The sequence below is a fragment of the Cervus canadensis genome, chromosome 5, assembly GCF_019320065.1.
Source record: "Cervus canadensis isolate Bull #8, Minnesota chromosome 5, ASM1932006v1, whole genome shotgun sequence".
Classification (NCBI taxonomy): domain Eukaryota; kingdom Metazoa; phylum Chordata; class Mammalia; order Artiodactyla; family Cervidae; genus Cervus; species Cervus canadensis.
This window is the reverse complement of record NC_057390.1, coordinates 78,531,188-78,556,478: the sequence shown is the minus strand read 5'-3', so window position 1 is coordinate 78,556,478 and position 25,291 is coordinate 78,531,188. Positions and strand designations below refer to the sequence as shown.

Genomic DNA, 25,291 nt, shown 5'->3' with positions numbered 1-25,291 from the left:
AACCTAGACAGCATATTAAAAAGCAGAGACATTACTTTGCCAACAAAGGTCCGGCTAGTCAAAGCTATGGTTTTTCCAGTTGTCATGTATGGACGTGAGAGTTGAACTATAAAGAAAGCTGAACTCTGAAGAATTGATGCTTTTGAACTGTGGTGCTGGAGAAGACTCTTGAGAGTTCCTTGGACAGCAAGGAGAGCCAACCAGTCCATCCTAAAGGAAATCGGTCCTGAATATTCATTGGAAGGACTGATAACTGAAGCTGAGATTCCAATACTTTGTCCACCTGATGCAGAGAACTGACTTATTGGGAAAGATTCAAGGCGGGAGGAGAAGGGGACGACAGAGAATGAGATGGTTGGATGGCATCACCGACTCAACGGACATGAGTTTGAGCAAGCTCCAGGAGTTGGTCATGGACAGGGAGGCCTGGCATGCTGCAGTCCATGGGGTTGCAAAGAGTCAGACATGACTGAGCAACTGAACCAAACTGAACTGAATCATGACTTGATCTTTCTGGTGACCAGCTGCCATCCAGGAGCCCACTCAGAGTCAACTCATTAGAACAAAAGATGCTCCTTGTACTTCTCAGTTAAGAATTTATAAGGGTTTTCGGAATCCTCTGTGAGGGTTGTAGTCAAAGACAATATTAGAACAAGAGATGCTTCTAGTATCCTTATTACTTAATAAATTACAAGGGCTTTAGGAGCTCTGAGCCAGGAACCAAGAGCAGAGACCATCCTTTTATCTCACAGATGCTGTACATGTGTGTGTGTGTGTGTGTGTGTGTGTGTGTGTGTGTGTACATATCCTTGCCAAATCCCCAGAGTGGATAACAGTGCCTGGCACAGAGCAGAGGACAACACATATTATTTGTTGAAGAAATGAGAAACTTCCCCCCAAAATCCTCTCCTCCCATGGTACTTTTCTTCTCAGCAGCTGTGTCCTTTATCAGATCGCCAACAGTAAATATCAGACATCTCTCCTCATCCCACTCAGACTGGCGAGTTGCAGAGCCTCAGCGAGCACTTCTCACCTCGCGTTCTGCGGAAGGTGAAGGGGTGGAAACATAATCCACAGGGAGGGAACACAGAGCGAGGGAGTGGACCCAGAACATCCAGGACCTCGGTACCACCGTCTCCACCTCCGCACGTCTGCGTCTCCTTGGCTCCTTACCCCTCCTCCCTATCTCATCCTTTATCGGATGGAAAATAAGATTGCATTCTACTTCATTCATTTTCCTCACTACCTTCACGTGATCAGCACAACCACAGCCCAGAGGCAACCAAGCTGGCAAAGGATGCTCCTTCTTAGGTGATATTCAAAGGCGAGAACCACAAATACATCACCAAGATTTTTTTTTCTTTTACCATCATCACACTGTGTTTGTTGCTTTATCCATCCTCACTGTTACCCATTTATCATAGTTTGTACACCAGAACAGGAAACAAATCCATAGCTGGCTGACCTCTGGGGGCTTACATTTTGAAGAAACAAAAGCACAAGCAGAAACAGGATTATTTGGAAAGTGACTAGACATTTACCTTGGAGCAATGCTGGGAAGGAAAATTCTACTAATAGAGGTGCTGGGAGCAGAAAGTTATAAAGTATTTGTCACCACAACTTAAAATCCAAAATTTTCCAGGGTAGGGAAGAATGTGAGGTGACCAGAGAAAGGAAGAAGGTGGTAAAAACATGTAGGTCCTGAGAAGAGCTCCAGACAGAAACCATCAGGCCCTGAGGTTGGAAAGAAAAGGCAGAGAAGTCAAATCCCAAATCAAAGTTCAGCTGAGTCAGAGGAGTAAAATGATTTAAGATGGTTTGGGTGGCTGAAGCCAAATGAGTGATTGGTCTTATTTACAGCGACTATTTGGGGCTTCTCAGGTGGCGCTAGTGGTAAAGAACCCACCTGCCAATGCCAGAGACACGAGAGACAAGGGTTCAGTCCCTGGGTCGGGAAGATCCCCTGGAGGAGGGCATGGCAAACCAGTCCAGTATTCTTGCCTGGAGAATCCCATGGACAGAGGAGCCTGGCGGGCTGCACACAGTCAGACAAGGCTGAAGCAACTTAGCACGCACAACAACTAATTAGTTTCCAAACTGAGATCCTTCAAACAATGAAAAGGAATGATTTTAATAACTGTGCTGTGAAAACAGGCATGAAACAGGACTATCCTCAACAAACCGAGATGATGGAACAGAGTGGATGGTCAGACTGATCGTAAACAGGAGGGTGGCTGATTAAATGAAGAAACCCTGGGCAGTTCGTAAGGACAGCGAGACTTGGTTATGACTCTCTTCCCCCTCCCTCCCTTGCGCTCTTGGTGACAGCCGTCATTGTGTCTGCCCAGCAGAACGGCTTCACTGCCTCTTCCTCATTCAGCCAGATAATTCTCATGGGGCTGCCAGTCCCCAAACTCTGCCTCTTTAATCCAAGTCTGCTCACTCAAAAGAGCCCCAATCCCCTGACTGCAAGCATTGGGCAGAGAATTCTTCCCTTCCTTTTTTTTTTTTTTTTTAAGAGATTTAAGTGGAGGAAAAAAGCACCTTTCCTTTTTGAATCACAAAGTTCAAAGAACAGACTGGGCAGCCATCGTATTCACAATGGGGGCTGGAGAAGCCTGTCTGCAAGGTTCATAAGAGAATGAAACCAACACGTTGAGGCAAAACAGAGGAGAGAGGAAGACGTCACTTGATATTGCACGCATGCTCTATCACAGGCAAGAATACTGGAGAGGGTTGCCATTTCCTCCTCCAGGGGATCCTTCCGACCCAGGGGTTGAACCCAGGTCTCCAGCATCTTCTGCATTGGCAGGTGGGTTCATTATCACTGAGCCACCTGGGAAGCCCCTCACTTGATATTAACATAGCTGAAATAAGTGACATCTGTGTGCTTCCATCTTCCCAGTTAAGCTAGTGGAGTCACCTTAAGCTAATTTGAGTTGAACTCCAAATGCCTTGAAATGACTCCTCTCTTGATAGCTTTAGTAGTGGATTTTGCAGATTTCCTCAATTTACAATCGGCAATGTATAGATCTCTGCAACGTTGCTTCCAAGTTGAGTTATTAATTAGTAATACATTGATAGTGTTATCAATGAATACATTGATAGTATTCATGGCTTACAGAGAACTTTCATCCTCGCAACCACTGCTGATGTGAATAAACAGAAATTCTGGGGAGAGAATCAGATCCCATTTCATCTGAGATGAAAACTCAGAGAACTTCAAGGTCACAACAGAGCCAAAATTCAAACACAGCTGTTCACATCTTGGTTATGCATTCCTCTCTTCACACCACAGAACATCACAGGAAGCATTTAGGTGGTAGAAAGTGGATATGAACTGTCCTGGATGACAAGAAGTACCAACATGTGGGACAGGAGTATTATCAGCCTGTTCTATTAGGGATGAGGTGCTAAAATGTCTTGTGTTTTTGTTTTTTAAGTGAAGTGTTAGTCATTTATTTGTATTGGACTCTGCAACCCATGGACTATATAGCCCTCCAGGCTCCTCTGTCCATGGCATTCTCCAGGCAAGAATACTGGAGTGGGTTACCATGCCCTCCTCCAGGGGATCTTCCCAACCTAGGGATCAAACCCAGGTCTCCCACATTGCACACAGATTCTTTACCATCTGAGCCACAAGGCAAAGTGTTAACTGTATCATACAGAAGAGTTTGGTTGTCATGTATTACCATGGTCATCTAACAACTTAATTTAACAGCTGAAATTTCCAGCTGGTTTAAAGATATTTTAGCCCATAAAAAAGTCATTCTAAAAGGAAAAATAATGTTTTCCAAATAACCAACACAAATGGTAATTCTGTGAACTACTTAAGGAGATAACAGTGAAAAAAAGTTGAGACAATTCCAAAATAGGCATAATAATAATAATGGCGTACACTTTGTGTGTATTTACTCTGCTCCAAGCATTGAGACAGGTACTTTGTTAAACCTTATCGCTATTCCTCTTTACAGCACCGCAAGGAAAGGGTTACTGTCTGTATGAATGAACAAACTCAGGCTCTGAATCACTGTCACCAAAACAAGGTTACACACAGATAGTAGTGGAGACAGAACTGAAACACAGTTCTTGTCTAATGTTCAAATTATGAATGGAGAAGGTATTGGGAGATATCCATTTTAAAAAGAAATAACTGATGTTTTTGTAAGGTTCTGATGAGAAGGGGAAAAAAATGACAAAATTTTCCCCACTTCTTCCCATCCTCACAGTGTATCAAGTACACCTCAACTGAACTAAAATATTCTCCTCTTTTTTCTTGATGGTCATAGACATTTCTATCTTAGAATCAGACAAAAATTACCTAGCAACATCTCACATGAAGGAATCATTTTTCTCCTCTTAATTCTTCCAGGTAGAGCTATCATTAAGTGATAGGTTCATTTTGTAGGAGATCAGCAAGTTAATTCCCGTCAGCTAAAAAGCCTATGAATCCAGAAGTCATTAATGATCTTCATTTAACCCTTTACACTTCTGCCTATTAGAGACCTCAGAGGTTAGTTCACCAGATGAAACTGCTTCCATTTAACTTTGAAATTGCACAGTAAAATCGAATTTGGACATTTAAATGCCACCTCTTATAGATGTCATACATCCGTACTTGATTGAACAGTAAACTCTTTATGTATTGAATGGTAGCTTTTTATGAAGAGAGTAAATTATAATCATAATGATAAAATACTATGCAGAGCAAACCGAGACATTCTATTTCCTCCAGAAAGCCTGAAGAATCTCAGTCAATCCTTCTATAAATATTCTAAGATTGCCATAATGGCTCTTGGCAGGCAAATAGACATCATAAAGTTCAAGTATGGTATTAGCTAAGAAGAAATTACCAGCCCCTCGCTTAAAGCTCATTTACTCTAATTCACTGCACAATTCACACAGGCCCTTCCCCCAGTTTTCCTCACTCACAAATCATAGGGAACAAGCTGGGGAATAAGCCTTACCAGAGGCACATGCAGTGAGACATGCAAAAATGAGCAGTCAGCAAGAGATGAGCAAAAATTTGATTAAAAACATACATTGGTAAATTAATCAACTATTGACATATAATTAAGACTAGCTCTTTTGTTTTATTTGGCTTAAAAACAAAGGTAAATGATCTGTAATATGCTTGGAAGCATCAGAAAGTAAGATGAATTGATGGATAGACTGGGTGAATAAATGGAAAGATATGTCATAAAACAAGCAAGGAATACTGATGATAGGATCTTGGTGTTGGTTACATGAGTGCTTACTGTAAAATTCTTTCAACTTGACTATATGTGAAAACTTTCATAATAAAATTTTGGGGGGAAATGTAAATCTACAATTTTTGATGGCACAATCAAGGGATATGGGAGGGAGAGTCTAAGTATGCTGGTCATTTTGTTAGCTGATTATTTCTTATTTATATTTCAATTCCTACTTTTAGAAATACATCAAGCATAATTCAAATTCTCTACCTGATACCTGGTATTTCTAATACCTGAAGTCTTTAAAAATGTTTTCTTCCTGCTGAGTCTTGCTCATGGTGGCTTGTTTCTTTATGTAGAGTGTGTGTGTGTGTGTGTGTGTAAGTGTGATTGTTCACTCATGTGCTTTGGAATATAACCTGTGAGCATTTTTTGAGGCCTGGGTTAGAGGGTACCTTCCTTCTGGGAAGACTTGCCTTCACTTTTACAAGGCACCTGTGAGACTTGGGTCCAGTTTAAGAATCTCTGTTTCAGATGTTACAACTAATGTGACCCAAACTTACAAGAAGGTCAGGCTGTAGTCACAAATTCTCAAAAGACACCTTCATGTCTACACATATTCCAGGTTGGGCACACAAGTTTATTTGCTGTCTGCCTCTTCCCTTGTGGCTCAGCTGGTAAAGAATCCATCTGCAATGCGGGAGACCCAGGGTTCAGTCCCCAGGTTGGGAAGATTCCCTGGAGAAGGGAAAGGCTACCCACTCCAGTATTCTGGCCTGGAGAATTCAAATGGACGGTATAGTCCATGGGGTTGCAAAGAGTCGGACACAACTGAGCAACTTTCACTTTTCTGTTTTATGAGATGTATTTTTAATTGTGTAGCTCTTCGTGGATCCCACCTTTATGCAAGGGGATCAGTGATCCAAATAGCCTCCTTTCACAGGCCCAAGGCTTTGACCCCAGCCCCTCCATTCCATCCCACCCATCTCTGTGTCAGCCTCGAAATCAGAGCTCCACCCCTAAAGCAGCTGGTGACTTTACTGCTTGCTTCTTCCATGGATTCTCCTGCCTGTTGCCAGGACCCTGGCTTTCCTGTACTTTCTGACAAACTCATCCATCCATTTTAAACCTTATATGTTTGCTTTTATATTTTAGCAAGGGCTCTTGGTGTTTGTGGGATTCTTTCAGGATGTCTTCTCTGAAAACTCTGCCTGAAATGAGACACTCTGAACCCCACAGAGGGAAACACAAAGGGGAAGACATTCTCCCCAGCTTTGCCAAAAAGACTCAGCCTGTGCAGCTCACGGGCACACAGACCACAGACAGCAGATGAACGATGGTCCCAAGGGGAGGTGACTGGCAGAATCCAAAAGGAAAGGACTCATTTGCCAACATGTAGAAGATGCCTCTGGGGCTCCCCGGAAGTGTACGGTAAGGATCTTACAAATGACGGAGGGTCCCATGTCACCAGCTGGGAACAAAACCAGTGAAATTACAGCATTCCGTGTTCCAGTGATGACTACCATTCATGCCCACAGAGTGTGGACGCCTAGGGAGTCTCAAATAACACCAATAATTCAAAAATTCAAAAGGCAACTACAAAACCAAAGTGCTGTATTTCTTTGTGGACAGGGACAATGGCTTTTTAATCTCCGTGAACCCAGCTTGAAGGAAAGCTCTGAATACGTTTTTATTGGCTGCATGAATTATTCATAGTTAGGTTGAAACTGTTACAGATTAACCCTTTTTGCTTAAAAGAGAGATTGTAACCTTAAGAAATCATTTCTTTTCCTCCAACAAAATAATATAGGCTCAGGGAAAATTTCTCTCAATGAACAGATCGCTTGTGAGCTATGATTGTTTTCCTTACTACAGTCATAATGAAATTATGGTCAAGTCCTTCAGTCTGTCCCTGAGCTGCCTGTGATGAAAACCTACAATGCAAACAGTAACCTAAAGAACAAGGATTCAATGAAGCTGATGTGGAATTAATCATGTGCTTTGATAGAGCAAAGACCCTTCCTTCTCAATCTGTGCTAAGCCTATGAGTGGGACCCTCTGTATCTCAGGACTAGTAGCTTCCCTCTCATCCCTATTGAATTTCTGAGATGCTATGAAGGCCAGGCTACCCTACTAGAGATAGAGGCCCAGTGGAGAAGCCCCAGAGAACACAGCAAATAAGAGAGGGGACTCACATAAGAACATAGAAGCTTTCCACAACCCACTCTGGAAGCAGCCCAGCCTCCAGAAAGCCTTCTGAGAGCACAAACCTGGGAAATTGTGTTCAGAACCTGAATCATCCTCTCTTGACACTGATTTCCTTTGGATGTTAATATCACAGTTATGGCTAAAAAAACCCACTAAGCTGCTGAAACAGTTATGAACAAAGAATCAGTTCAGTTCAGTTCAGTTGCTCAGTCATGTCTGACTCTTTGCAACCCCATGGACTGCAGCACGCCAGACCTCCCTGTCCATCACCAACTCCCAGAGTTTATTCAAACTCATGTTCACTGAGTCGGTGATGCCATCCAACCATCTCATCCTCTGTCATCTCCTCCTCCTCCTGCCTTCAATCTTTCCCAGCATCAGGGTCTTTTCAAATGAGTCAGTTCTTTGCATCAGATGGCCAAAGTACTGGAGTTTCAACTTCAGCATCAGTTCCTTCCAATGAATATTCAGGACTGATTTCCTTTAGGATTGACTGGTTGGATCTCCTTGCAGTCCAAGGGACTCTCAAGAGTCTTCTCCAGCAGCACAGTTCAAAAGCATTAATTCTTTGGCACTCAGCTTTCTTTATTGTCCAACTCTCACATCCATGCATGACCACTGGAAAAACCATAGCCTTGATTAGACAGACCTTTGTTGGCAAAGTCATATCTCTGCTTTTTAATATGCTATCTAAGATGGTCATAACTTTTCTTCCAAGGATTAAGGGTCTTTTAATTTCATGGCTGCAGTCACCAGTTGCAATGATTTTGGAGCCCAAAAATAAAGTGTGTCACTGTTTCTTCATCTATTTGCCATGAAGTTGTCAGGTGAGTGCTTGCTTCTTGGTTCTGTCCCGTCACAACAAAGATTTGGAGCGACGGACATCAAAGCCGTTGGTGCATCACAGCTCTCCGGTCTTGGACAAACCGTGTTACAGCTCTTAGACAAATCAGTGTTACAGCTCTATTTTATTTAGAAGATAGCAGGAGAATCCATCCTCAAAGCATGAGGGTATGCCAACCCAAAGACGTGAAGAGAAGAGTGGAGGAACGCGCTAGCGCATGGGAGAGAGAGAAAGAGAGAGAGAGGGCCCTTTGGCTCCTCTTTTTATATGTTTTTCCCTCCCCCTGGGCCTGCCCTATGCAAATTGGGCTAGCCAGGAGTGCTGTTTGTTCTACCTGAAGTCCTCACTCCGGTCCTCGGACCTTCCTTTGACCTTTCTTTGTTCTATTTTTGCGGGCGTTTCCCTTCCTTGTCTTTTAGCCACCACCATTTTGGACTCCTGTTTTCTATTCTAACTACCTAACAAAGTGATGGGACTGGATGCCATGATCTTAGTTTTCTGAATGTTGAGTTTTAAGCCAACTTTTTCACTCTCTCTTTCACTTTCATTAAGAGGCTCTTTGGTTCTTCTTCGCTTTTTGCCATAAGGGTTGTGTCATCTGCATATCTGACGTTATTGATATTTCTCCTGGCAATCTTGATTCCAGTTTGTGCTTCATCCAGCCTAGTGTATCTCATGATGTACTCTGCATATAAGTTAAATAAGCAGGGTGACAATACACAGCCTTGACATACTCCTTTCCCTATTTGGAACCAGTCTGTTGTTCCATGTCCAGTTCTAACTGTTGTTTCTTAACCTGCATACAGATTTCTCAAGAGGCAGGTCAGGTGGTCTGGTATTCCCATCTCTTGAAGAATTTTCCACAGTTTGTTGTGGTCCACACAGTCAAAGGCTTTGGCATAGTCAATAAAGCAGAAGTAGATATTTTTTTGGAACTCTTGCTTTTTCAATGAGCCAGTAGATGTTGGTGATTTGATCTCTGGTTCCTCTGCCTTTTCTAAATCCAGCTTGAACATCTGGAAATTCACGGTTCACTTACTGTTGAAGCCTGGCTTGGAGAATATGAACAAAGAATGTCAGCTGCCATATCAGTATACAAAGGATGTTGCAGCCATTGAGTCATCAGTCACTGTAGGTGTCCCAGACTGTGCACCCTAAGGGGATTCAGGATGAAAAGTAAGAGGATACTGGCCCTAAATAGTTAAGGTACATATCAAAGGAGTGATTTCAATGAGCCCAGACTCCTGTATCTTCTCATATGTAGAAAGCTCTAACTAACTTGACCATGTTTGCTTTTTCTTTAGTTAACCTTAATCTTTTGGTGTTCCAACCTCCAGGATTTTGTTGCAAAACTCTTGTATATCCTGGCTTCTTTATGCTTCAGAGCAGTCCCTCAGAGTTATGTGAGAGGCCATCTCCCAGGCTTAAGTCCCCAGCAAGTCCACCAAATAAAACATAATTCTCAAATTTTAGCTTGTGCATTTTTTTCAGTAGACAGAGCACAGGTGCTATGCCCAAATCACCATGTTTTTGGAGGAAACTTCCCAGCAGCATATTTATGGTGTACTTTAAAACCAGGGAACTTCAACCTGTACTGAAGATAAGAAGTTGAGTCAGCCTGTGCCAATGGTTTGTTCATCCTTGAACTCTCACCTGAGATCGAGTCTCTATCAGTCTAGGACTGGATGTCAGAGCGTGAAATCAACCAAGGGCTACATCTGGACACCACTGTCACAGCAGACTGCCAGGTGTGTGGGGAAAATCTCCATGGCAAATAGATGAAGCTTGTCTTTCTCCTGACCAAATCCCTTTATCCATTGTAATTCCTTCTTTGTTCTTTGAAGCTGGGCTTAATTTGAGGGTATCCTCATCTTTCCTCGTTCCCTTCATTAATGGCTACTTCTCTTTAGCCTATAACCACTCTTAGGTTTCTTTTATGATTAGGGTTAAAGTCACTCTTTCACGCCTCATCCACGTCTTCGCAGCCTCTCACTATGCCCACAGCAAATGCTCACTTCCCATTTAGCCCTTAACCTACTGCAAATTGGCTTCTAATTCCACCCTCTTCTATGCTGTCCAAGCATTTACAAGAGACTGGACTGTACCACCCCAAAATATGCCACTTTGACATAAGGATTATTTTGATCTAAAGGCAACTGAGAAGAAGGAAATACAAGAGAAGTTCCCTGCCCTCCTCCTATTTGCCCAACAGCAGGACAAACATTTGCAAAAGGGCCCACTTCTCCTTTCTATCAGGGAAAACAGAAATTAATAAAATTAAAACAAACAAACACAGAAGTTCTCTCATTTACTCCTCTTCCACTCTCCCCTCTTCCCCCACCCCAATCAAATCCAATGCACCATCAAGCTTGGAGAGTTTAGAGACATTTCTCTTACCTGTTATTTCCAGTAAGACATACTTTCCGCTTTTCATGAAGATGGCGCCGAAGGCGAAGAAGGAAGCCCCTGCCCCTCCTAAAGCTGAAGCCAAAGCAAAGGCTTTGAAGGCCAAGAAAGCAGTGTTGAAAGGTGTCCACAGCCACAAGAAAAAGAAGATCCGGACGTCACCCACCTTCCGGCGGCCCAAAACACTGCGGCTCAGGAGGCAGCCCAAATATCCTTGGAAGAGCGCCCCCAGGAGAAACAAACTTGACCACTATGCCATCATCAAATTCCCCCTCACCACTGAGTCAGCCATGAAGAAAATAGAAGACAACAACACACTGGTATTCATTGTGGATGTCAAGGCCAACAAGCACCAAATTAAACAGGCTGTGAAGAAGCTCTATGACATTGACGTGGCTAAGGTCAATACTCTGATCAGGCCTGATGGAGAGAAGAAGGCATATGTTTGACTGGCTCCTGACTATGATGCTTTGGATGTTGCCAACAAAATTGGGATCATCTAAACTGAGTCCAGCTGGCTAATTCCAAATATAAGTTTTCACTATGAAAAAAAAAAAAAAGACATACTTTCCTTGTCCTCATTCAACTTGCAGCTACATTTTATGTATATGACTGAAAGCCTGTTAATGGAGCCTACACAAACCTAGACTTCACAAAATCACTGAAAGAGATACACAAAAATCTGGTCACATCACTGTCTTGCTTAAAATCTGTTTTATCCATGACAGTGGTTCTCAGACCATAGTCCCCAGTCAGTAGCAGCAGCATCTGCCTGGGAACTTGTCAGAAATGCAAGAGATAGGTTTAACCCCAGGCCTAAGTAATCAGAAACTCTGGGGAGGACGGACCCATGTCTGCATTTTAGCAAGTCCTCCAGGTGAGGGCAGGCTTCCCAGCTGGCCCAGTGGTAAAGAATACCCCTCCCAGTGCAGGAGAAACAGGTTTGATCCTTCTGTTGGGAAGATCCCCTGGAGGAGGAAATGGCAACCCACTCCAGTATTGCTTGGATTCTCCATGGAGAATCACCATGGACAGAGGAGCCAGGTGGGCTATGGTTCATGGGGTCTCAAAGAGTCAGGACAGAACTGAGTGACGAACACTTTCACTTTCCTGAGTTTTTCAGCTGCTAAAAGCTCCCACCAAATGGAAGAAAGTACAAGTTTGACGGTCATGAGCATGCCGCCTCCAGACCTACTAGCACCTAAGGATTGATGGTGTCAAAGATGATGCACTGCAGGCGGATTCTTTACCAGCTGAGCCACCAGGGAAGCCCCAGGAAACATGCATGAGACACTATTATCTGCCTATTTCAGAGAGGAGCTACCAGACAGAATTTGGGGAAAGAGCTTGCTCCTGGGAAGGTCTCACAGGTCCTGCTTGGTTATGTGTCCACTTTCAGAAATGTGGACTACAATTGTCATGAGTATTCCTTTCCTATTCTGTTATGAATATGTGGTTCATAAACATACATCTGTGTGTATATATTTACATACACACACAAAGCAAATAGCTTTATTTCATGCCCTTTCTTATCCCTTTATCATGTAAGGTGTTTTTATTTTATGTCATAGTATTTAAGTATTGATAACTTTACATCATGGTATTCAAGTAACAAGATATCAAGAAGAGTACACTTCATGCAAGGACCTTGCACTGTCCCCTGAGGTAAGGTACACAGGACAGTTGTATCATGTCACATAGATGTATGACCTTGTTGTCTTTATTTTGCAATTAAGTGTGATTTAGGGAGATGCCTATGGGTGAGTTGGACACAACTGAAGAGACTTAGCATGTACATGGGCGGGTGCCAAATTGACAAGGGATGGAATTGTGATGGTTACTTCTGTGTATCAACATGTCTGGATAAAGTTGAGACTCATCCAAGCAGTTGAAGGCCTCGCTAGAACAAAAGGCAAACCTCCCTCAAACAAGAGGAAACTCTGCTGGCTGACAGCATTTGGACTTGAACTGTGTTACTGGCAACTCCTGGTTCTCCTGTCTGAAAGCCCACCCTGTAGATTCTGACCTTGCCAACCTGCATAATGGTGTGAGGAGTGTCTTAAAATAAATCTCTTTCTCCACCTATACACCTCCTATTGGTTCTGAAGAACTCTAATACATGGCCACACCAATGTGTACCCTGTCCACATGCTGGACTTACAAGGAGATGTTGACCTTCCCACTTTAAGGGGTGGGGTCTATGATCTCCTTGAACCTGGCAGACCTTTGTAACTGACTCAGTTAGTACAATGAGGAGGAAGTGATGCTGATGCTGCTTAACCTCCAAAGCTTGGTCATTAAAGACCTCATGGTCCATGGCATGCTGCCTTTGGAATACTACCACCATGTTGTGAGAAAGCCCAGGCCACGTGGAGAGGCCACCGCTGGCCAACAGCCCCAGCTGGGGCTGTTGTGACATGAGCATTGAGCGAGTCAGTGCCTAGGCAGGTTTATAAGAAGCCCGGGGGTCCCCAAGGAGACAGGGGTCTGGGGTTCTTGAGGAGGAGATAGGGGTCTGGAATTCTCAAGGAGGAGATAGGGGTCTGGAATTCTCAAGGAGGAGATAGGGGTCTGGAATTCTCAAGGAGGAGGAAAGGACAGGCTTTTTTTTTCTTTCTCTACATTCCTTAGTCTTAGTCACAGAAAACTTTTTTTTTTTCTTTAAGCCTGGAACTGATGAATACACAACTCAGTTTAAACTCAGGCCTGGTGGGCTGCAGTCCACGGGGTCGCTAAGTGTTGGACATGACTGAGCGACTTCACTTTCACTTTTCACTTTGATGCATTGGAGAAGGAAATGGCAACCCACTCCAGTGTTCTTGTCTGGAGAATCCCAGGGACAGGTGAGCCTGGTGGGCTGCTGTCTATGGGGTCGCGCAGAGTCAGGCTCGACTGGAGCAATTTAGCAGCAGCAGCAGGAATTATATAACAACAATGTATCCTGCTTGAGGACAGCTTCTCCTTCCTGAAAAACCTTCTGGCTAATCCTGTTCTCTTAAAACGTAAATTATGGGAGTGGGTCTAGTCAGATCTTTACAACCTTGAGACATCCTCTTGACTTATTGTAATAACTAATTAAAGTATATAACTCCCTTGCTGACACTAGCAAGGGGGCCACTCTCTGACCCCCTTCTGATGTCTGTGTCAGAAGCTTTTTCTGTCCTTTCTCTTACTTTAATAAAACTCTGCTACACAAAAGCTCTTGAGTGATCAAGACAGGTCCCTGGTCCCAAAGCTAAATCTTCTTCGGAGATCACGAATCCAACATTGTTCACCGTAAGCTGTCAGCATCAGGTATGTCATGGGAGTGAAGGAGCCTGCAAATGATTCTAACCCCCAGCGTGGAGTCGTTCACCTGAGGTGCTAGTTACTGAGAAACAGAGAAAAGCCATCCCTTCTGAGCCCACGCAGGCTCCTCACTCACGGAATCTACAAGCTTAATAAATGGAGCTTTTATGCCACTACATTTGGGGGTAATTTGTTATGCAGTCACACTAACTGGAACATCACTACTCAGAGTGATACCTGAAGCAGCCCTCATGAAATCCCAGTATTATTATTGTAACATCATGGGAACCTTTGACCAGGCAGGATAAATTTCCATATTCAGAATTATTTTCTCCAGGCATTTTGAAGAATTCTTGACCATCCATATTATCAACCCCCATCCCTTTAAAAATAGCAAGTGGTCTCAATTCAGTCTGCCTCAGATAAAAATCACAGACCTTGTTAACAATGATCAGGTTCACAGATAGGAAGAAGGTGCCCCCCTGGGAGGGGGGCTGAGAGGGCAGGCCTGTCCCCTGGCTGCAGGTGCAGCATGGGCGTCTTTTGCAGGGAATGAAACTGGCAGATCCTGGACAGCTGGATTCAGGACATTTTTCTGCTGCACAGTCTGTTCTTAAACACCCACAACTTTCCAGGCTGTGTTCTCTCGCTCAGACTCTAAATGGGGCACCATTTCCCCAAGAGCCATCAGCATCCCCGACAGAAGACATGAGCACAGGTGATGGTTCTGGGGGGAGAAGTATGCAGGAGGGGGTTGGGGTAGGGTGGGAGGGAGTCGGAATGACGCTCATGCCTGCTGGCCAGTCAGTACCCAGGCATAAATCGTGTCCCCGCCTGCCTTGCTTATAATGAGACCGACCCAGTTAGTGTGATCTCTTTTTCTACTTTACAGTCCCTCTGAAACTCATCCGAGTTGCCCTTTGTCTTCTCCTTTCCATATATCTGGAGTGATGGACTTTATGGCCACTTCTTCGGGGGATACAGAATTATAGTTCTCTGGATTTATGTCTGTTTGCTGGGCTCCCTCTGGTCCTGGCATCATAAGGTGAATGCTGGGGCAACAAGAATGATGTTGCCTTCTAATAGATCTGGACCCATTTCTGACAGCTTATTTTGACAAAAGCATAAAATTCAATGATTGTTGCTTAGCTCAGAAGCTGTAGGAAATTCAGAGGGAGAAAAAGAGAATGTTTAAACATGAGCCTTCCCTGTCTCCAAACTGCTCTCTGAGTCAGGTAAACTGTGAATAACAGGGTAAGCTAAGCCAACAAATGACAACAAAGGCTGGTCTAGAAGGAATATGATTTATCCCACAGGATGCTGTACAAACAGGATTTTTCCTGATGTTAAGGGGTGGCCACCTGCTACTTGAACAAACGAGGGGTCTGTTAGGGACGCAGCGGGATGTGGAAGGCAGCCTCAGAACTGGGTCCCCAAATGATCCTTGTCCACTGGTCCCCATGTTTCCAACTGACTAGGCCTCTGTGGTCAATGAGATATGGCGGTAGTGATAGTGTGCCTTTGATGGCTAGGCTATAGAAGCTATCACTCCCTCTGCTTTGCTTTCTAGGATCCCTGATTTCAGTGGCAAGCAGGGAGGAGTTTAGGGGACACCAGCAGCCATCTCATGAGAGCCTTCAAGCTCCCCCAGAAGAGGTCCAAGTGGAGAACAGAGGCCTCCTGCTAATTGCTCCAGAGTCACAAGAGCTGGTGACCTCTACAAGCTGATCTCTGCACGCCCTCCCCCACTCCGACCCAGACTTCAGATGATTGCAAACCAGGCCTGCAGCTTTACTACAATAGCAAGAATGGCTTTGTGTGGATGTCCCCAGACTAGCTGCTCCCAAATTCCTACTCCCCAGAAGCTGTGAGCAATAATCAATGTTCTTGTTTTAAGTCACTAGATTTTGGGGTCACTTGTTTTGTAGCAATAGATAATAAGAAAGAAAGAAAAAAGAAAGTGAAGTCTCTCAGTCGTGTCCGACTCTTTGCAACCCCATGGACTATAGCCCACAGACTCCTCCATCCATGGGATTCTCCAAGCAAGAATACTGGAGTGGGTTGCCATTTCCTTCTCCAGGAGATCTTCCTGACCTAGGGATTGAACTCGGGTCTGCCGTGCTGCAGGCAGATGCTTTATCCTCTGAGCCACCAGCGAAGCCCATTAAATAACTAATGGGGGTATATAAATTAGAATTAGGTTTGGTCATTTGGAAGAGAAAATCCAAAACAAAGAAGATAAGTGTTTATTTCTCTCTCTTGTAAGAAATCTAGAGTCAGTTCTGGCTGGTATGGTGCTTCTTGGAGCCAGGAACTCAAGCTAGTTCTCTCTTGTTCTGCCATCCTCAGTATATGGCTCTCTTTCCAAGGCCCAAAATAGCTGCTCAAGCCCTAGCCATTGCATCCCTATTCCAGCAAGAGGAAGGAACAAGAGTAAGAAGGATGCACCAACTCCATTAACGGCACTTCTGTTTATATGCCACTGGCCAGAACACAAGCATATGACCCAGCTACCATGGAGGGTTAGCAAGTGAATCTTTATTCTGGGAAGCCATATATCTGGCTTATTGTCAGAAATTTAAGGTAAAGCAAATAAACGCTGGGGTAAACTAGCAATATCTGTGAGCTGGGGATTGGCATTAAGCAAGATTTGCTGCAAGTTGCTAGCTTAGCTAAACCTGAATAATAATTAGGAGTTTGTCAAGGAGAGAGGCATGGAGTCCTACAGATGACTGCAGACTATCTACCATTCCTTGCATTAAGTTGTGCTGTTGTTAAGTGGATAAGTCATGTCCGACTCTTTGCAACCCCATGGACTGTAGCCCACTGGGCTCCTCTGTCCACAGGATTTTCCAGGCAACAATACTAGAGAGGGTTACCATTTCCTTCTCTAGGAGATCTTCCCGACCCAGGGATGGAACCTGTGTCTTCTGCATTGGCAGGCAGATTCTTTGCCACTGAGCCACCTGGGAAGCCTTCTTGCATCTAGAGGTGGAGCCTATTTCTCTTCCTCATGAATCTGGGCTGTGCTGGTCATGTGACCTGTAATGACCAACAGAATTTGGCAGAAGTGACACTGTGCTACTTCCACAGCTGACCTAAAAGACACGCAGCCTTGGCTTTTTATTTTGGGGCCCTCTCCTCTTGGAACCCAGCTACCATGTAGGAAGTCTGTCTTCCCGGGATTAATCCTGCGGTGGAAAGCCCAAGATGGCCACGTGGAGAGAGCAAGCCCATGGAGGGGGGCCCTGCGGTACCAGCCACAAGAGTGAAGCCTTCTCAGACCGTCCAGTCCAGCCCACCAGTTGAATGCAGCCAAGGGAATGACCCTAACTCATGCTGCGTTGAACAGAAGAACCAGTCAGGTAAGCCCTGCCTAAATTCCAGGCTCACAGAATCATGACCAATAAATCAGCTATTGTACTTGTTTCGGGGTATTATTTAGCAATAGATAACTGAAACTGAAAGAGGAAGGCTATTCTAGGGAGAGGAAACAGCATAAGCAAACATTTAGAGGTGAGAGGCAATCTGCTCTATGCAAGGAATTCTACATGGTCTGATGTGTTGAAGGGCACAGTGGCCTTAGGGTACCTGCTGATAGGAAGGTCTGGTGTGTGCCATCCTCTGGAGGGTGGAATCAGGAGTCTACTACCGAGAGCTCTCAAAGTGGAGAGGGTGTCCTGTTGGAAGTTTGGCCACATCCACTCACAGCATACGGATGTGAGAGTGGGACCATAAAGAAGGTTGAGCACCGAAGAATTGATGCTTTTCAACTGTGGTGCTGGAAAAGCCTCCTGAGAGTCCCTTGGACTGCAAGGAGATCAAACTAGTCAATCCTAAAGGAAATAATCCTGAATATTCACTGGAAAGAGTGATGCTGAAGATCCAGTACTTTGGCCACCTGATGTGAAGAGCCGACTCACTGGAAAAGATCCTGATGCTGGGAAAGATTGAAGGCAGGAGAAGTGGGCAACAGAGGATGAGATAGTTGAATGGCATCACCGACTCAATGGTTAGGAGTTTGACCAAACTCCAGGAGATGGTGAAGGACAGGGAAGCCTGGCTTGCTCTAGTCCATGAGGTTGCAAAGAGTCGGACATGACTTAGCAACTGAAAAACAACAGCAACAACTCACAGCAGGATTCAGGATCCAGAGCCTTGCTGCTAAGTTCTCTCTTCTCCTAAGACGTAGATTTGTGGGCAAACTTCCCGGGGAAGCTTTGAGGAGTGAGACATTACCTGGGTGGAATGATGAATGGGTTTGTATTATGTTTTGGGAGGAAGAACTTGGGGGAAGGGTTATATAATGAAGGTATTGCATTTTCTAATTGACTTCCTCCACATTAAAACAACTCTCTCTTGCTGTTTCCTTCTTGGTGATGGCTAGATCCTTAAAAGCTAGGAAGGAGGACCCAGAAGGAGCCAGAATAGGGACCGGAAATTTAGGGTCATTTCCTCCATTGTATATGGCACATTCATTTCATCTTCATTTTTGGTTGTGAGGAAACGAACATATATTCAAGGGTTGTTTTTAATGGTGCCTTCATGACTGGGGCCATGACTTTAGAGCCACAGTAAGTTTCTTACTGCTCTATTCTAGAACATTTGAAAAAATGATCTGAGTGATCATTACACAGTATCTGTACGGATGAATGTTTCATCTCCTTCCTTCATATCTGTTAGGAATGTGTTGGGTGGCAAGCCAGAGGGTATTAATAGTAGCTCAAATATATAAGACATTTTCCAGCCACAAGACATCTAGCGGCAGACAGACCTGGGCTGGTAACGTAACTCACCACCATTCATCAAGGATCCAGTCTCCTGATTTCTGCTTCAAAAGCCTTAGCATGAAGCCATCTTCGCGGCTCATCTCTGGCTTTCCAGGGACCATGTCCAGAAGACAAAGAGTATCTGTTAGTCTTTCCTTTTTAAAAAGGAACTTTCATTTTCATCTAGGCAGAAGTGGATTTCATACTGTCTCTCTGCAAGGGAGTCTGGAAAGGCAATCTTCTCTTTTTTTCTTTTCACAGGCTGTATAACAGAGAAGGGCAAGGGGAGAGGGTGAGGGCTTTGCTGGTGGCTGAGATGGTAAAGAATCCACCTGCAATACAGGAGACCGTGGTTCAATTCCTGGGGCAGGAAGACCTCCTGGAGAAGAGAATGGTTACCCACTCTAGTATTCTTGCCTGGAGAATTCCACGGACAGAGGAGCCTGGCGGGCTCCTGTTCATGGGGTCACAAAGAATCGGAAATGACTCAGCATCTAACACTTTCACTTCACTTTCAAGGGGAAAGAGGAATGTGTGTGGCCAGTCCATGAACTCCACGGGGCCCATCCTCTCTACACTCTCAAGGGCCTGGGTAACCCAAGGATGTATTTCTTAGGGCTGCCTTTGCAGTTAAAATCCATCTGGTCTGCAGTGACCTATAGTACACCTTATCTGAAAATACCCATCACAGTCTCTCTTGGGTGCACGGATATTACAGGAAAATTCCACCAAACACGATTGGCTATGGGTCCAAAATGTTCAATTACATAAAATGCTGAGCTATTGTGAAGTTATGGAAATAAACGTTGGTGGAAAAGTCCCAGCTGGGAGTTTTAATTACCTTTGGAGCTTTACCCAGCATGGCTGCAGTTACGTTTGGTGCCATCAGCTTGGCTACAATTTGGCGCCACCTAGTGGTGGTTGCAATCCCGCCTAATGATTTATGTAAAGTTTCCAGAACCAGGTGGAGAAGGGAATGGCAATCGAATCCAGTATTCTTGTCTGTAAAATTCCACGGACAAGGCTCCTGGTGAGCTACAGTCCATGGGGTCGCAAAGAGTTGGACACGAACTGACCGACTAAGCACGCACAGATAAAGAAAAGCTGCCTGGCTATTTTCATCACAACTATAGTCTCATTTCTGTAATTAAATGATTGGGACCAGTGTTATGATCAAAATTCACGACGTGAACCAAAAAGGATAGCTTTCTTCTCCCCAGCTTAGCAATGCTGTGAAGGGTGCAGTCACTCTCATTTCTGCTTTCCTGTCTCCCATTAGCTATTGTTTCTGACCCCTGGGGAGGGATAACATCTGGCAGAAAGGAGACTCACCTTCGGTTGGTGGTCTGAATCTGGTGCTCTTGGGCTCAGCCATGCCCAAGGCTGACTTTTTTTTATCTCGGAGGTACTGTTTGTTGGTTTCTTGGGAGATTCTTGTGCTGGTGTTCTTCAAACACATATTACATGACGCAGCTGACATCTGTCCTTGGGTTAAAGTGTTAGTCCCTCAGCTGGGTCCGACTCTTTGCGACCCCATGGACTGTAGCCTGCCGGGCTCTTCTGTCCATGGAATTTTCCAGGCAAGATGACTGGAGTGGGTAGCCATTGCTTTCTCCATGGGACCTTCCTGACCCAGGGATTGAACCTGCATCTCCTGCATTGCAGGCAGATTCTTTACCCTCAGAGCCACCAGGGAAGCCCCCATCTGTTTAAAAATATGAATAAAATGGGGTCCTTTGAGGGTCTGTCTGCTGCATCCTTCAGCTTCGCCAGGCAGCTCTCTTGGGCACATTCCCTTTGAAAAGAGCTTCAAGTTCCACTCTCCGCAGGTGCAGTTAGCCCTGAGGGGGACGGTCACACATATTCCCCCGCAGCTGTTGGAACTGTAGTCTGCTATACAGCTGCCTTCTCTTCCCTCCAGCTCTTTTCCTGCCCTGCTGCCTTGATGCCCTCTAGTCACAGCTTCACAGAGTATGCCTTCTGCTTCCCAAACTCCCGAGGTCAAGAGTTCTGAGTAGTCCCCCGGAAAATGCTTCATCCCTTGAAAGAGGAAAAATATGGGGTACATGGTATCTATTCAGAACTGCTACACTGCATAACTCTCAGGTGTACCACTTATATGTGAAGTCTCTCAGTCGTGTCCGACTCTTTGCGACCCCATGGACTGTAGCCTACCAGGTTCCTCCATCCATGGGATTTTCCAGGCAAGACTACTGGAGTGGGTTTCCATTTCCTTCTCCAGGAGAGCTTCCCTTATATAGATTGATACAAAATAGAATGAGAATATAGAATATACTGTGACTGGTGTCCCCTGGAGGAGGGAGGCTGCAGCTCGGCCTGATTGTATTGCCTTTGGAACTTCAGGTGGTGAATCCTGTTACACATCCTAGCATAATAAGAGAGTTACCACGATGCTGTGCACTGTTGTAGATGCTTTATCTATTTTATTCAATCCTCATACCAATCCTTCAAGATCGACATTATTCATGGTTATTCACAAAAGAGTGAACTGAAGCCCAGATTTGTTCAAGGTTACACAGCTGAGCGCTATCATTGTAAATAGCTGTTTTGTTGATACCTATAAAACAAAAGTCAAATTAACTTAAAAACTTTTTTACACAAGAAAAAACAGTTTAGAAAGCTTCCCTGAGGTCTTCTCAATGGCCTCACAGATGCTAATAAGAGCAATTAAGAATATCAGCCAAAAACTTGAAAAAACACAAAAAATATCCAGCTATTGTTTCAATGAGGTAAAAATCTTTTTCTTTTAAAAAAAGGAGTTACTGCAACTGAATTTTTAAAAGGTTCTTTGGATGATTATTTTAAATGGGATAAGTGAAATAGACATTTATGTTGATTAAAACAAGATTTGATATTACTACCCTACCTAAAGTTGGCTTCCCTGGTGGCTGAGCCTGTAAAATATTTGCCTGCCAAAGTGGGAGACCCAGGTTCAATCCTTGGGTCAGAAAGATCCCCTGGAAAAGAGCATGGCAACCCACTCCAGTATTCTTGTCTGGATAATTCCATGGACAGAGGAGCCTGGAGGGCTACAGTCCACAGGTCACAAAGAGTCAGACAGGATTGAGTGACTAACACTAACACACAGCTAGCATGTGGCAGGGCTAGAATTCAAACCCAGAGAGTATGGCTCCCGAAGCTGTCGTTCTAAGTCCATCTGAAACATTTTGCCTGAGGTTTCACTTTTCTCCTGTCCTTCTGTGGTCAGCTACAATGGTACAGCAAGCATCCTGGGGTTACGCAGATGTGGCTCAGCCACCACTGCTCTTTAGTAGCTACGTGGTGTTTGGTTCAGTTCAGCTCAGGCGCTCAGTCGTGTCTGACTCTTTGTGACCCCGTGGACTGCAGCACGCCAGGCCTCCCTGTCCAACACCAACTCTGGAAGCTTGCTCAAACTCATGTCCATTGAGTTAGTGATGCCATCCAACCATCTCATCCTCTGTCGTCCCCTTCTCCTCCTTCCTGCCTTCTATCTTTCCCAGCATCAGGGTCTTTTCAAATGAGTCAGTTCTTTGCATCAGGTGGACAAAGTATTGGAGTTTCAGCTTCAGCATCAGTCCTTCCAATGAATATTCAGGACTGAATTCCTTTAGGATTGACTGGTTGGATCTCCTTGCAGTCCAAGGGACTCTCAAGAGTCTTTTCCAACACCACAGTTCAAAAGCATCAATTCTTCGGCACTCAGCTTTCCTCATAGTCCAACTCTCACATCCATACATGACCACTGGAAAAACCATAGCCTTGACTAGACAGACCTTTGTTGGCAAAGTCATATTTCTGCTTTTTAATATGCTATTTAGGTTGGTCATAACTTTTCTTCCAAGGATTAAGTGTCTTTTATTTTCATGGCTGCAATCACCATCTGCAGTGATTTGGGAGCCCAGAAAAATAAAGTCGGCCACTGTTTCCACTGTTTCCCCATCTATTTTCCATGAAGTGATGGGACCAGATGCTGTGATCTTAGTTTTCTGAATGTTGAGCTTTAAGCCAACTTTTTCACTCTCCTCTTTCACTATCATCAAGAGGCTCTTTAGTTCTTCTTTACTGTCTGCCATAAGGGTGGTATCATCTGCATATCTGATATTATTGATATTTCTCCTGGCAATCTTGATTCCAGCTTGTGCCTTCATCCAGCCCAGCGTTTCTCATGATGTACTCTGCATATGAGTTAAATAAGCATAGTGACAATATACAGCCTTGATTTACTCCTTTTCCTATTTGGAACCAGTCTGTTCCATGTCCAGTTCTAACTGTTGCTTCCTGAGCTGCATACAGATTTCTCAAGATGCAGGTCAGGTGGTCTGGTATTCCCATCTCTTTCAGAATTTTCCACAGTTTATTGTGATCCAACAGTCAAAGATTTTGGCATAGTCAATAAAGCAGAAATAGATGTTTTCTGGAATTCTCTTGCTTTTTTGATGATCCAACAGATGTTGGCAATTTGATCTCTGGTTCCTTTGCCTAAAACCAGCTTGAACATCTGGAAGTTCATGGTTCACGTATTGTTGGAGCCTGGCTTGGAGAATTTTGAGCATTACTTTGCTAGCATGTGAGATGAGTGCTATTGTGTGATAGTTTGAACACTCTTTGGCATTGCTTTTCTTTGAGATCAGAATGAAAACTGACCTTTTCCAGTCCTGTGGCCACTGCTGAGTTTTCCAAATTTGCTGGCATATTGATTGCAGCACTTTCACAGCATCATCTTTTAGGATTTGAAATAGTTCAGGTGGAATTCCATCACTTCCACTAGCTTTGTTCATAGTGATGCTTGATAAGAGTCACTTGACTTCACATTCCAGGATGTTTGGCTGTAGGTGAGTGATCACACTACCGTAGTTTTCTGGGTCATGAAGGTCTTTTTTGTATAGTTCTTCTAAGTGGCTTTAGATGAGTTAATTTCTTGACACTTAGTGTCTTCATCTAAAGATATTAACACTCCCTAGCAGAGTTGTCGGGAGGATTAAATATTCGTTTACTTTTCCTATCTTTCTGCAAAAAGAAGAGTCAAAACTGCATGGACATCAAACATTTGAAATTTTCAATACTATTAAGTGTCTAGACATTATCAACACACCGAGGATAGGAGGCTGGGAGACTCGAATCAGTTAAAAATATTTAATAAATGGCTATTGGGTGCCAGGCTCTTCTCTCCCTAGTATTGATTTTTTTTTTTTTTTTTTTTGAACACTGAGTTCAGTACATTCTCCCTAGGTCATTCACGCACCACAAAGTGCTGCTCATTATCTTTGAGACGTTGTGGGGTCTGAGGGAGGCAGCAGAGATAACACAGTTTTGTTGTCGGATCATCCTGGGCCCTTGTATGGGCCTCATTACGAAAGGCCTGCTTCCTCATACGTGGGAAAGTGGTCCTGATGACACACAGCATACCTGACGTAAAAGGTAACTCTGAGTTCGTCTAATGATGAGGGGTCCTGGCTCCTCAGGAAAAGCAAGGCGCAGCTGAACTGGGTCTGCGCTGTGAGGTCCAAGGGCGGGTCTTCCTGTGCCCGGAACCGTTCTGTCAAGGCTGTGTGCCTGCCCGGACTTGGAAAGCAGCAGACCCGGGCCGGGGGCGGGCGGGGGGGGGGGGGCCGGAAGCGCCCGAGGCCAGCGCGCAGCGTGTCCCGGCGGAGGGAGGGAGCGCGAGCTGAGCGGCGGAGGACGGAGCGAAGATGGCGGCCTTCTCCGGTGCGTCCGCGGAGCAGGGGGGCCGGAGCGGGCGGCCCGATCGGCGCCTCGGCTTGAGCCGAGGGGCGGAGAGGGGCCGCGCGGTTCAGGAGGGAGCTGTCCAGGACGGTCTCCTCCTTGCCCGCGCCCGGGGCGGGGTCGGGGGGACCAGTGGTGGCGCGGGAGGCCCAATCGGTGCGATTCGCTGTTGCAGGGAGACAGCCTTTTGCGGTCCGGATGGCTGCCCGGCCGGGCCTCTCCGGTGCTCGCTCCCGTCTGTGTCTCCTTCCAGCCGCCCTTTACCCGGCTGTCCCGCCCGCTGCGGCGGCGATGCTGCAGCTGCGCTCGGAGCCCCGGGCCTCCTGCGCTTTGACGTGGCGGGTGGTGCAGGGAACCGTCTTTTGGCTGCTCCCAGGGAGGGGCCGGGCCGGGCCGGGAGACAGCGGGGCGCGCGGAGAGGGCTCCCCTGGGAGTGACCATCCTGCATCTAGAGTTTCCCCCAGGCCCTTCCAGAACGAAAAGTCCTAGGCGCAAACCTGAACCTTCTTTGTTGTTAAGCGCTGTTACATCAACCGTAACGTTTCACATATTTAAACTATAGGGAAAGCTTTTTCAGCCGCGCACACACGAGCTCCGCGCACACTTTTCAAAATCGTTGTTTTTTTGGCGATACCCTCCTTCGTTCCAAATAGGAATTTGAGATGGCTTACGTAACTGGACAGTTTTTTTTTTTTCCTCCTTTTTCTTTATCATTCTTCCTTTATACGTCCACAAGTTGCAGTCAGCCTTACATACTGAAAGTTGTACATTTATCTAGCAATAAGTGTATCCAGGTAGGCCAGCCATCTTTAATGTTTGTTAACCTGTTAAGATGACTTCAGATATAACCCAGT

The 25,291-nt window shown here is 45.0% G+C and overlaps 2 protein-coding genes across 3 annotated transcripts in view; both read left to right on the top strand.

Annotated features, from left to right (window-relative positions):
* The first annotated feature begins 10,674 nt into the window (after nt 1-10,674).
* Nucleotides 10,675-11,208, top strand: LOC122442655 (60S ribosomal protein L23a-like). Its single transcript, XM_043470501.1, has one exon. It carries the CDS (start codon nt 10,680-10,682, stop codon nt 11,100-11,102), a length of 423 nt encoding a protein of 140 aa, XP_043326436.1. The 5' UTR covers nt 10,675-10,679; the 3' UTR covers nt 11,103-11,208.
* A 5,814-nt stretch (nt 11,209-17,022) lies between these two features.
* The window catches only part of DDX1 (DEAD-box helicase 1), a 38,556-nt gene continuing 30,287 nt past the window's right edge, over nt 17,023-25,291 (top strand). Inside the window, exon 1 of one of the 2 annotated variants that reach the window (XM_043469326.1) lies at nt 17,023-17,306. In XM_043469326.1, the coding sequence (XP_043325261.1) occupies nt 17,177-17,306 (130 nt within the window). In that variant the 5' untranslated portion in view covers nt 17,023-17,176. Of the gene's footprint in view, nt 17,307-24,310; nt 24,420-25,291 lie in introns of those variants that run through there. The other variant, XM_043469327.1, reaches the window with a different exon arrangement.